At 47.1% G+C, this 12,678-nt stretch overlaps 1 protein-coding gene across 1 annotated transcript in view; it reads left to right on the top strand.

Moving 5' to 3' along the window:
- Positions 1-11,690: 11,690 nt before the first annotated feature.
- The window catches only part of Spag6 (sperm associated antigen 6), a 58,674-nt gene continuing 57,686 nt past the window's right edge, over positions 11,691-12,678 (top strand). The window contains exons 1-2 of the mRNA XM_051205705.1: positions 11,691-11,774; positions 11,848-11,943. Of these exons, the coding sequence (XP_051061662.1) occupies positions 11,750-11,774; positions 11,848-11,943 (121 nt within the window). The 5' untranslated portion in view covers positions 11,691-11,749. The remainder of the gene's footprint in view (positions 11,775-11,847; positions 11,944-12,678) is intronic.

Raw genomic sequence — 12,678 nt, 5'->3', positions numbered from 1 at the left:
CCTTTACCCACATGAAATGCTACCTGTACCGATCAGCAAGAAATGAAGATGTATGATCTTTATACTACGTAGTTTATAACTGTTAGATGGAATACTATTCAGAAGCATACTGGACCAGGAACTCGGTATCCTGGGATGAAGGAAGTTGCTTTGCTTTTCTCTTTGTATGCTAAAGAGTTGATGTATCTTTCTTCCCTTTGCACCAGGAATGACAGAAGTTCTGATAGTGTTTACACGAGAGATTGAAAGAACAAAAGGGTTTTAATCAAATTGCATTTAAAATAACTGGACTTCCATGTTAGATCTGTACATCTTCTAGCACACACAAACCCCTTCTTAAAAACTTGCATATATATTCCTTTAAGACACCTGATAGAATGGAGTACAGATTCCAGTCTTGTCTTAAAGCTCTTGAGTTACTTATGTAGCTCTTAAGGAAGTCCTTTCCTATATAAAATGAACAGTACAACAGGTGGATATTTCCAAAATTAGTTTTTAAAAAATCTCGACTCCTGAAATAAGAACCCTCCTCCAAAAATAGCCTGTGAACTCAAATGGGACCACAGGACCGGGTTGCAGCCTCTAGTAAACATGACTTGAGAACACAGTCCTTCGGAGTCCTTGAACCACAGAATGGCCCTGCAAATCTGAAGATCACCCAGCTTTGATTATGAAAGTCTCAGAAAAAAATGTTTACACAGTCTAGTGTTTCCTGTTTCCGCAGTTAATTTTTAAAACATTTTTTTCTTTTGGTTCCTGAAACGGATTTCCTTTATTTGCATCAGTTTCTTTTTCTTAGTGTGTAATTTTTGGAGGTCTTTGTCACACGAAGAACTTCATTATAATTGCCTTCACCAAGACGACGACGACGACATCAGAGGTCATTTATTATTCCAGGGTACTTATGGCTTCTCTGAAAACTTTCAAGTATAAAACTCATCCCGAAATCTCATTTAGCCCTTTGAATAAACAGCAAAGCACTCAATAAAAACGAGTTAAATTATATCTTCTCTGACCCTCGCCATAAAAATACTACTTCCAGAGATTATCAGAAGAATTTAAAATTCAAAACACAAAAACAAAAATTGGTGTTCCCTTGATCACCTACAAGTCAATAAAAATAGCCTTCCCTGCTTGGTATTAATTTTGGACCGCCATAAAACCCCAACTTCAAAATGTACGTGATTTCAAGGTTCAGGCGGGTTGGAAGATCTCCAAGTCTGTCCCAAATCATCTAGAATCCGACCTGAGAGGAGCAACAGAAAGCTAGGGAGCACGATCAGAGGGAATGGCGTCGAGCACTGGGGAAGAGTGCTGCAGAATGAGAGACTCCCGTCTAAACGACCCAGAAACCAGGAAAGACATTCCAAACGAGGCAAACGGTTGCGGGAAATAAAGCCAGGGACCGGACCAGAGTGGCTGTTCCCATTGCCGCACCTGTTTAAAAAAAATTTTTTTTCCCCCAGTGCGGGGTGGGAAGGAGCTGGGCGCCCGAGGAAATAGCGTCTCTCGGACGGCAGCGCAGCTTTCCCCACGGGGACCAGGTTGGAGGGACAGCGTTTCCCCCTTGCCTCCTCCTAGCATCACCTCTGAGCAGCACCCGGCGCTCCAGGGCCGCGCCGCGCCGCGCGCTCCCCCTCTCCCCGCGCGAGCACAGGCCGCGAGGAACCGGGAGGCCATTTTGCGCGTGCGCCGCTGTCCTCGCGCCGCCCTCAGCTCCGCGGACGCCGCTCCCGCCAAATTTGAAAGCGAGGTTGTCAGGCCCCATCGGGCCCGGGAGGCCGATGGATCCACAGGCTTGCAGAACCAGAGTCCGGGGGGGGGGGACAGGGGGGTGGGACGAAGAGAGGCGGCCACTGCCAGGCTGCAGCCTCGGGACAGGGCTCCTTCTCTGAAGCCGCCCATTCCCCGGGACCGCGCGGACACCGAGACGCGATGCTGAGTCACCGACCCGAGTCCCGCGTGGACCCGGTCTTTAACCCGAGGTTGCATGACAATCGCCTCTTTGTCCCCTCCTGCCAGCTCGCTTCAGACCCAAAGCCCTTTCTCCTTCGCCAGCGAGGAGCTCAGAGTGTGGGTGTTGTTGGATGGTTTTGAAGCAAAGTTCCTAACAAACGCGAAGCTGCGAGGTCCCCGCAGGTGACGGGGAGGGAGGAGGACAGCTGGCTCTCCGCGAGCGTGTCCGTCTCCGGGGCGGGAGGGCAGGCTCGTGCGGGGCGAGGGGGAGGCTGGCAGGCGACCTCAGGCCCGGGGCGAAGGATGGATCGCCCGCGGGGATCTCCCTCCCCTAAATGGATCGTGGGGCTGGGGACGCGGGGACGCGAAGGCGCAAGCGCCTCTCTGACCGCTGAGAAGTGAAAGTGCCTGCCACGGGCCACGCGGGCTGGCCAATCCCCTATCAGCGTGGCAGGCTGGAGGAACCGCCATTTGGTGACGGATTTCGGTATTTCTGTAGCACGCCGAGGGGAACGTCACAACTGGCTCGCCCACGTGGCTCTGGTCTTAAAAATAAAACCCACACTCCCCTCCGTTTCAGCGAATGCAAATTCTCCCCCTGGCTTTCCTTCTCTCTGACCAGTGCACCTCCCTGCCTGGCCTTGGGGGACCTTTGTACCCAGGAGCCGGTGTGGCAGCGGGTGGAGCCGGCTGTCGTCTGCCCAGCACGGAAGACCTCATTTCTCCATTCGCGAGGAACGTGCCGCCGTCCCCACGCCATTCCCGCTCCCCGGGTCTCCCGCTTCACACCTCCAAGGCGTGAGAAGGAGTCGTGGGAACCCAGGCCTGAAGGGAGGGAAAGAGGCGAGCCGGGGGTGACGAGAGAAGGGTCACAGCTCGCACGTGCAGTCGCGGATCCCCACCCCCACCCCCTGGCGGCGTCTCGGGGTCGCCGTTCGGACCCCCACACTCAGCGAGAGTCGGCCACCGATGGAGAACAAAGGCCGACTCGCGCGCCACGCGGGGCCTGGCGGGGCGTGGGCTGCACCCGCTGAGCGCAGGGACACCCGCGGCGATTCGCTGGCGTCCCGAGGCCGCCGGGCTTCGCCTCCCCGCTGCCATGTTGCTCTCGCGGAGGGCGCCAGGATTTTGACGCTGGCGGGGCAGCGCCGCCGCCGAGCGCGGAAACCTCCCTCCGGCTCCTCGGGGAGCAGAGTCCGCGGGGGGTGGGGGTGGCGGGGGCCTCGGGGAGCTGGGCAGGCGACCGTCCTGGGGGCGGCCAGGGCTGAGCACCGGCCGAGCCGCAGCCACCTTCCTCCCGCGGCTGCGGGCTGCGCGCTCGGCGGAGGCTCGGTTGCCAATAGCAACCACACGACGGCGGTTCGCAGTCCGGCCCGTGGCCGCTACGGCGCGGACCGCCGCCTCCTCACACGCTTCGGGACTGAGCATTTGAATATGGGGGTGGCCTTCGGTGACAGCTCTCTCCCCCACCCGCGACCCCATCCTCCGCTTGACTCAAAAGCCAGAGTGCGGGGCTTCGCCCTGCCCCCATGGCAGACAATAGGGACAGCTGCTAGCACACACAGCTGGGCGGAACCCACACCTTCTTCGAGTTGCGGGTGCTTTTCCTGAATACAAGTCATAGGTGTCCTCTTCTCCGACTTAAGTCAAAAAATCCCCCTTCAAGGGCCAGTTAATTGGAACAAGGATGGTGTCAAAGGAAGTGACAAAATGGTCACTACCTTTCTTAGCAACACTGACACAAAGTCGAGCTCACTGCATTTGATCTTGGTTAAGGGATGCCTTTCCCACACGCATAAGCACACCTCTAGTTTTCCTTCTTTGTATACCACGAATATTTAATCACTTGTGTCGACTCAAACACTGCAGGCAGGTCTTGGTTTCTGTTATTAAGTGGATAGAGCACCTCACCACCTGATTTCATCTGACGACCCACAGTAGACCGAGGAGCTACATAAAGTGATTGACAAGAGGTGTTGTGCCCTTTCCACATGTAACCCCCCCCCTCTGTGGGTGTGTTTGCACGCATAGGGGTTGTTTCGAGGACTCCAGTTTTGAAAATGACAATCTTAAGTGTTTCTTTCACACAGGTATTAATTACTAAGGATAGGTCTTTAAAGTACTGCTAAGTGTTTTATTTAACTACTATTACATAAATGTATACTGCCAAATTTCTTTGGGTCTTAATACTTGCCTTGGCCTTAAGTATATATTACATTTAACTGAGTGGCTTTGTGGATTGAAATTTCACCTGTCGCAAATGAGCTGACATTTCTAAGTTCAGAGCTCCTGGGGGACAAGCACCTGCCTTGTTTATCTTTGTGTGCTCCAGAATTCTTTCTATAAACTCAACAATTATTTGTCGGGTTTGCAGAGGAAATCAACTACCATTAGTAGAAAACAAAAACTTAGTATTAATACTGAGCACAATCTTGGCTATGTTTAATAGACTCAATGAAAAGTTCAGCATCTTTCTCAGTGGCATTAACCAGACACCCTCATCTACACATATTTTAACTTAATTATATTTCAAATGTGGTGGGTTGGATTTTAAAACACCTGACAGGTGTTTCTGGATTCTGAAATACTCTGTACATAAGAATTTGTAACATTGTTCCTTTCCTGCCCAAAGTGTCTAAAATTTTGCTTAAGTGGCCAAGAGCAGGATTTTAAGATTACTTTTCATACTTTTAAGTAACATAGATAGGACACTCACCAACTCCCGGTACAGTTTATGAGAATATGCAAAGAGGTCTAGTACTGGATATTGTAATCAAAGCAGGGCACTTTGAAATGCCTACCCAATAAATGTCAAATTATACTAATATATGCTTGCATTGTCTTTATCATATACAATGATAAAATATATTTAAACGACTCATAGAAATGTTATTAAAAGTAGTTCATAGTCAAGCCTTGCAAAATGTCAAGTTCATTAAGATAGTGTTCTGCAAAACATAATCGTAGCCCTCCTTGGTTCTTAAAGACAGTCTAAACCTATATTTTACCCAATAACTCTGACTGTCACCTCAAAAACAGAAGGCAAGGCTGTATTGCAAAGTTCCTTTCTACCTTCTTTCAAGAAAGGAAAGTGCCAACAACTTGCTTTGGACCAATTTAAAGAGATTGTCTACCTTTTTCATTACAACTGGGTCTTTCAGAAAACTGAAGGATAAGATCAAAGTGCATTCTTATCATGTGAATTCTTGCTTTTGACTTGAATAATAATGGATTTTATTGTTTTATTTAAACTGAAACCTGGAACACTGTTGTTCTTGAGGCTACATCCTTAATGCTGCAGAACTTGTATGAGGACTCAAAGACAAAGCAATTAGGTCTGACAAACCATGTCATTTTCATAATGCTTGTACAAACGACTCAAAAAAAAAAAAAAAAAAAGAAAGAAAGAAAGGAAGGAAGGAAGAAAGGAAGAAAGGGAGGAAAAGTAAACTGGAGCAGTTACATTTCTATAGACTCTTGCTCAGATTTTGACATCTTTCCAGCTTTCTTAACAAAACTCCTATGTTCAGTAAGCACACTTCACAAATGTTCAGGGATGTATCACAAGGGCAAGATGAAGTGATACACACTTTTAAGTGCTCACGAATCAGACAAATCAGTGTTATCAGTAATTAGCTCATGGAAGTAATTTTTGCTTTGAACATGATTCATTACAGTTTGTTACCCAGTGTAACTGAAGAACTCACTCAGGGCAAGCTTGAGAAAATGTGTTTACCAGCTGTTTCTATATACGACTCATGACAATTTTCTTAAAATATTTTCACTTGGGTTGTCTTCAAATTCCCAATTTTTTTTTTTTTTTCCTTCCTGAGGAAAAAGGAGCTACCAGATTCAATGGAACCTGCTTACCTGCTTGGTTTTTACCAAATGGTCATTCTGATCAAAGAACTCTTTTTTTTTTTTTTTTTTTTTTTTTTTTTTTTTTAAGCATGCCTTCACCACTTGGGAGAACACATTTTTAGGAAGTCCACTACACTAATGTAATCTTACACTGCATAATTTAATTTAGGTTTAGGAAAATGCATTTTCATGAACTTTAACATAGTACATGTCGTCTTTTTTAACTTAAAGGTGGATACTACAGAGACCCACGATTACTCTGTTATCCTGGTCTGCAATGGGTTCTGGGGAGACCCTTTCCCAGAAAGATAAGTGTTGCCACCCTTCTTGAGCTTTTGCCCTGCATTAATTTTATAGGAGCACCACATTTTTTATTTATTGTTCTTGTGTTACAAGAAGTCTCTCCACTTTGGGCATCACACATCCTTGATATTGCCAAGATTTCATCAGCTGTTTCTCTTTGGGATATGTTTATAAAGATGCTAAAATTCTTGGAAACTTTCAAGAACTTTATCCTTGTTTTATAACTAAAACGGTAAGCAATTCCATATTGTTTCACCAGAACAGACTTTCAGAACAGAAAGCATTTCTTTGCAGTTTCTCATCGATGCGAAAGGTATTTTCTTTATGTGAACTATCCTTTGTGTTACTTGTATGAGAATGTTGCTCTTCACTATAAAATTGGGTTAATAGTGGGATAATTCAGTTTAGAATATTCACGCTACTTCTGAAACAATAGTTCATGATAGCGCAAGTGTGTTCTCTGTAGGAATGAGATGTAGTGATTGCTATGCGGTTCTTGAATTCACTCTACCTTTCAGCGGGGCTCACTGTCCCCTCTGACCATTTCTGTTAAAGGAACGGAGCTGAAGGATCGATAAACAAGTGACGCTATTTTTATTTCAAAGGTTTCAGAAACTTCGCAAACCTTTTCTGTACGTTTGCAGGGACTTTCAGGAGTCAGCGCACACGGCCGATTAGTTTCTGAAATAATCACTGCACAAGACATTTTGGATTGGGACTACTCAGAACCGCAAAAGTTAAAAAAAAAAAATTTTTTTTTTTTTTGGGACGTCGCACATGCGCAGTGATGTGCAGCTGCTCAGCCACCCCCTCCTTCGCCTTCCCCCTAAACAAGCAACGGTGTCCTGCCCCCGCCTTTGGGACCCGGTGTGCCCTTGGGGTCTGAAGGATCTGGCTGCTGGGGGACCTCGCAGGGTTCTCACAGAGTCCTGGCAAAGGGGTGCAGAGCCTTTCCCCACTCTCCCTGCAGCTCGGGAGCGTCGAGGGAGGAGACCGGCCGGGCCAGCCCAGCCTAGCCGCCGCGGGGCGGTTCTCGGCTGCGCCTAGGCTGCGGCCTGGCCACCGGGTTCCGGGCTGGGTCGCGGAGGCCCGACCGGCGTCGCGGCCGGGCTCTTGCCAGGCGCGCCGCGGGGACGTTCGAGTGGTGACTCCTGCCGAGACCCCTTGCGGCCTGCGTGGGAGGCCGGGCCGCAGAACACAAGCGGGAGGAGGGCGAGGCCCTGCCGGCTCCCAGGCCTGAGCGCGGCCGGAGGGCAGAGTGGGGAGCCGGGACCCGAGGCCGCGGGGCGAGGCCGGGTGCGCGGCCAGGCGCTTCCGCACTCGGCTGGCGCGCGCCCTCCCCTCTCGGGGCCCCGCGCGCTCACCGCCCCGCTGCCCGCGCGTCTCAGTGGCCGCAGGGTTGTCTCACCATTTTGCCCCTGGTCCCCACCCCACTGTTGTCTCCTGGGCCTGAGAACTCGAAGACGCTGCTAGGAGCTGGAGAACTTCGGGCGAGTGATAAAGGAGGCCGGGGCCTTGCCCTCGGCCCAGCTCGGCTCGCATTGGCCTGTCGCGGGCAGACCCCTGTCCCCGGGGACCCAAGCGTGCCGGTGGCGTAGGGCGATCCATCGGCGACCCCCCCCCCCCTCACCCCTTGGGTCGGGACCGCGCTGCCCAGCCTGGGAGACCTGCACCTGAACGACACGCGTGCTCTGTCCTTGACTCCGGGGACATCTCCAGAGAAACACCTTCCAGCATTGTCTCATGTTTTATGCAGTAATGATAGTAGTAATATTTTAAGCACGGGACAGCAAAATCGCACATGATTTATAAAAAAGAGTCCAACAATTTGTGAGATACAGGGGTTCAGGAGATGGTGATGGATAATCTTAAATGCAGACTGCACAGAGTTTTCTTTGTAGTCATGCTGGCTTTGAAGCAACTTTTAATTAAGAAAGCTTGTGTAAGTAAGATGCATACATGCATACACGACGCAGCAATAATTTGGTTTTGCTCTGCATGTTACAGCATGAGACATATTACACTGTTTGACCCCTACTTTTAAAACGTAGTTTTTTAGTAATCACCACTGTGCTCTTGGTGTTTTGGGAATGGGGTGGGGAAAGTGAAGTCATCACCCCATCATAGTTTTCTTTGGGAGTGGACCGGATGCCTTGAAGCCCTGCATCCACCGAGACACTTCCAGAGAAGCCATGTCTAGGTGTATCTTGGTCTGTGGGACTGGTCACTGTCACCTTGACATTGTACTGGCCTGAAAAGCACTAGACCCTTAAGACTTATGAGGCCAACTGTGAAAGATTTTGAAAAGCAAAGGCAAATACAAATGAGACCACAACACTTGCATGGAAATGTTAATCTCCTGATTCATAGGGAAGTGTCCTCCTTTTGCTGTGCTGGCAAATTTGCCGGCACAACTGCGTGGTCAACTCAAACCTAAACTCCAGATCCTAATCTTATACTGCTCACAAGGGTTGTGCGGTAATTCAGATAGTCTGTTTGCCTTCTTCATAGTAGATAACATCAGAGTCCACCAAATTGGCTCTGGAGCATACAGTACTTCTATCTTTAATTGAAGCGTGGAAATGTGAAACTACTTCAGAGGTTTCACACTTGATGTTGGCAAAAAGGATTGTTGAAGTCTTACAAGTGACATTCAATTACCAATAGAAAACTTTTGAAAAAATACTAACGCGTTTGAATTAAAAAGAGATTTAATGCCTATATAAAACAGATAATATTCTGTTAACAAGAATAAGTTTTCCCTCAATTAAATGTTTCAGAAGTTTGCCATTCTCTACCTGAACCCTCTCATCTTTGCTCTTAAAACACAGTATTTGGAGTGATTTTAGGCTTGAAATCCGTGGTAGACACACAGGCTAACAGAGATTGTATAGTATGAAAATGAATTAATTTCTCTTACTAGAGTTTATGTCCTGGGAGACGGGCACATTCTAGAGCAGAGTGGCTGACACAGTGCTATTGTTATATGTTAGATTCAATAGAGGAATAGCTGTACACTTCAGTCTTTAAACAATTCAAACTCCTAAATTGCTACACCTTCCACTTTTAGTAGGTGCTTTGCTCTGTATTTTGAACCTCACCAGGTTTTTAAAAATGTGGACGTTAGTATATGATCAGTATACAGAGAACTTTACCTTTTAAAATTCAGCTAGGAACTGGAAAGCAGATCAGTGTTAAAATTAGCAAAGCTTTTATGCATGAGTAGCATACAGCCCCCACAATAGTGGGATTTTTCTGGATTCTCTGAGGGAGATTTGTAAAGAGAAACGGAACAAGATTTAAAAACTGGTTTTGTGCTTTGGGTTTTCAGTCTCATTTTCATAAAGAAGTAGATAATGATTTTGAAATTGGGTAATTAGCCATTTCCAAAAGAGGCAAAGACTTCCAAACTTCATTGAAACAGTTTTCCAACTTAATATTTCATTCCAAGTAAAATGCATAGTTTAATTTGGCAAGTACATAATATCTGTAAATGCAGCTGATGCTTTAAGAATAATAATCTTATTTTGATAATATTTTGAGTAGTTCTTCACTTAACCAATAGTCTAAAGTTTTGTATGTGATCATGGAACATTCATTTAACTATGTAAATCAGAGAAGCATTTTGTTTTAAAGCTAATAAATTGAAAATGGGTCAAAAATATAGAGTGATTTCTTTTCCATTACAGTCATCTCTTCACTTATATTTTGTATTTAAGTTACCAACGCTTCTACTTATGGGCATAATATGATCATTATCTTACACTTCTTCATTGAACTTTAATGACTTTTGGGGAAAATAATAGATTAAAAGAGCTGTAACTTCTTTAATAAGTCTAACTTCAGACATGAAATAGGCATAAGCATTTCTCCCCCCCCCCTTTTTTTTTTTTGACAGAGTTTCTGTGTATAGCCCTGGCTGTTCTAGAACTCATCCTGAAGATCAGGCTAGCCTCCAACTCAAAGAGATCTGAGAAATAGGCATCCTTTAATGTGTTTCATTAGGACAATAAATCCTATTCATGGGCATTGTCCATGACAAACTCAAGCTTTCTAGTTTAAAATACCCTTTTTACTTAACTTTTCAAACTGTGCAGCATCCCATAAGTAGGGTATTGGGCTCTTGACAATTTTAAAGTAGAAAATACTGAGCAAAGCTCCTATTAAAAGTGGAAGGTGTAGCAGTTTAGGAGTTTGAATTGTTTAAAGACTTAAGCAATGGGGCCTTTTAGTTTTAAGGGATTTTTATTCTTCAAAATGCAACTGGGAACTGGAAAAAAAATAAAATTAGGACACTTCATTAGCAATTTTAATTATCCACCCAGGGTTTTCCTCTATATCTCTCCATGGGAACAGATGCTTTGACTTTAAAGGCCCTGTTGGGAAAAATGTAGACCACAGTGAAACACATAGTTCATAGTTAAGTGAAGGATTGTGTGGCTGGCATCTGAACTGCCCCGGAGTGTGAAGTGAAGGATCTCACACACCTCTTCCTTTCTGGAGTAGGTAGACCATTTCCCAACCTTCTGGGGATTCCACAGAATACCAAGACTCCTTCAGATGAGATTTCTAAAGTGACTGTAGAAGATACCAAATGTGAAAGCCAGAGAGATGTGTGTGCTTCCTCCTGGTGAAGTAGAGACATCAGGATTTCCGGTCTGCCACTATTAGGCAACAGCTGTGGCTAGCTGCTCACTTGACACCTGGTGAACTGGTAGTTTCAGAGAGAGAGAGAGAGAGAGAGAGAGAGAGAGAGAGAGAGAGAGAGAGAGAGAGAGATTGATTTAAAGTTGACACCTGTCACTGAAACATTTGGTACAGAATTTTCAGAGTAGCTAGAACTAATGGTGAACTACAGTGCTTAAATTTGGCAAAAAGAAACGCTGAGGAACTCAACTTCTATAAGCTAGTGTTCCCAGGTAAAGGCTCTTTTGGAAATGTCACTCAGCAACAAAATGACACCAGATTTAAAACACATTATTTAAACAAATCATATTGAAATAAGGAGACAGCAAGTTTGCTAGTAATTAGGCAAACCTGCAAGATAGGATATTTATCATGTTTTTTCCTTCTCTGCTTTCCCAGGGACTCTCCAGGTGTCTTTAATCGCTGTTAATGTATTGTAATTCGTGTGTGAACACGGTTGTTGTGAACCTCCAGGAATTCAGAAATCAGAAATGTCAGGTAGGTCAGAGAGCCATTAAGGGGAACACAGAGTAACTTGAGGTTGTGCTACCAATGTTGAATTGATCCGATGACTCATATCTATGGGAACTGACATTGGGTCTCCTGGTGTCCTTCCCCCAGCGCCTGACCGGCTGCAGTGGGGAGGGGGCTGCCGTTCTGTGTGCATAGCATAGGTGCAGACCACGTCCTCCAGGAGGACGCCCGCTCCTTGTACCCGGTCAGCAGGGAAGTGACACTAGACAGAACGCGACATCAGTCCCCGGGTAGGAGGTCGTCGTTCTGCTGCTCCTTCTATCATGATTGTGACGTCACGCCCCGGGACCTACCGTTGCCACGAGACGGCTGCGTTCCGGTTCCGGTCGGTTGTCCCGGAGCTTGAGTACACAGAGCAGTCCCGCCGGAGGCGGAGGGGCAGTGGAGAGCGGACCCCGTACGCGGCGCCATGAGCCAGCGGCAGGTGCTGCAAGGTAGGGATCCGTGGACGGGCGCCCCGACGGGATGGCGCTGCGAGCGGCTGCTCCACCTTGCCTCTCTTCCCAGTGTTCGAGCTGTACCAGAATGCCCGGACCCGGTTCGTGCAGATGGTGGCGGAGCAGGCGACCAGACCTCAGAACATCGAGACACTGCAGAATGCGGGTGAGCCTGCACCATGCTCGGCGCCCTGGCCCCACACCTCATTCCACATCCATCCTCGTCCTCCCACCACCCAGCGCCAGCCTCACCTGGTCTCTGTCCCCCTTCTCGCCCCAGCTGTCAGCCTCGTTTCCTTGCTCCCTTACCAGTTCAACTTTTAGGAGCCCTGGGATTGGGCTTAAGTGCCGCCAAGTTCTTCCGAACCCTCTCCTCTCTCCGGGAACTTCTGGGTGAAGCGGAGAGGATGGAGGAGGCCTGGTATAATTTCCATCTTCGTTATAATCGGCCAGCCATATGAACTGCCTGGAAGTCATTTTCCTGGATGGGAATGTATCCTAACCAGACCCATTTATCCCGATGCCCTTTCTTGTCACTCTTTGATCACATTCGCTTCTTAGAAGCGGAGAAATTTCAGTCTGCTTTTGCAGTTCTCCTCTTGACATTAATGGAAGAGGAGTATTACGTTTGAATCTTTTCCAAGAGATTGGAAATAGGTAAGGACCTGGCTTTGTGAGTTCCACGAGACATCCCCTTCCCACCCCTTAGTCTGAAAAGGAGGAGGGGAGAAAGGAGAGAGTTCATTTTTAGCGAAATCAGTCCTTATTCTACTGGTGTGTGTGTGTGTGTGTGTGTGTGTGTGTGTGTGTGTGTGTTTCTGAAGAGACATTTATTCACCTCTAATGGGTCACCAAGGACAGATCACAGAAAGGATTCCATCCAAGACTAGCTTGGAGAACC

Source organism: Phodopus roborovskii, unplaced genomic scaffold, assembly GCF_943737965.1.
Source record: "Phodopus roborovskii unplaced genomic scaffold, PHOROB, whole genome shotgun sequence".
NCBI classification, from domain to species: Eukaryota; Metazoa; Chordata; class Mammalia; order Rodentia; family Cricetidae; genus Phodopus; species Phodopus roborovskii.
This window is presented reverse-complemented; position numbering and strand designations above follow the sequence as displayed.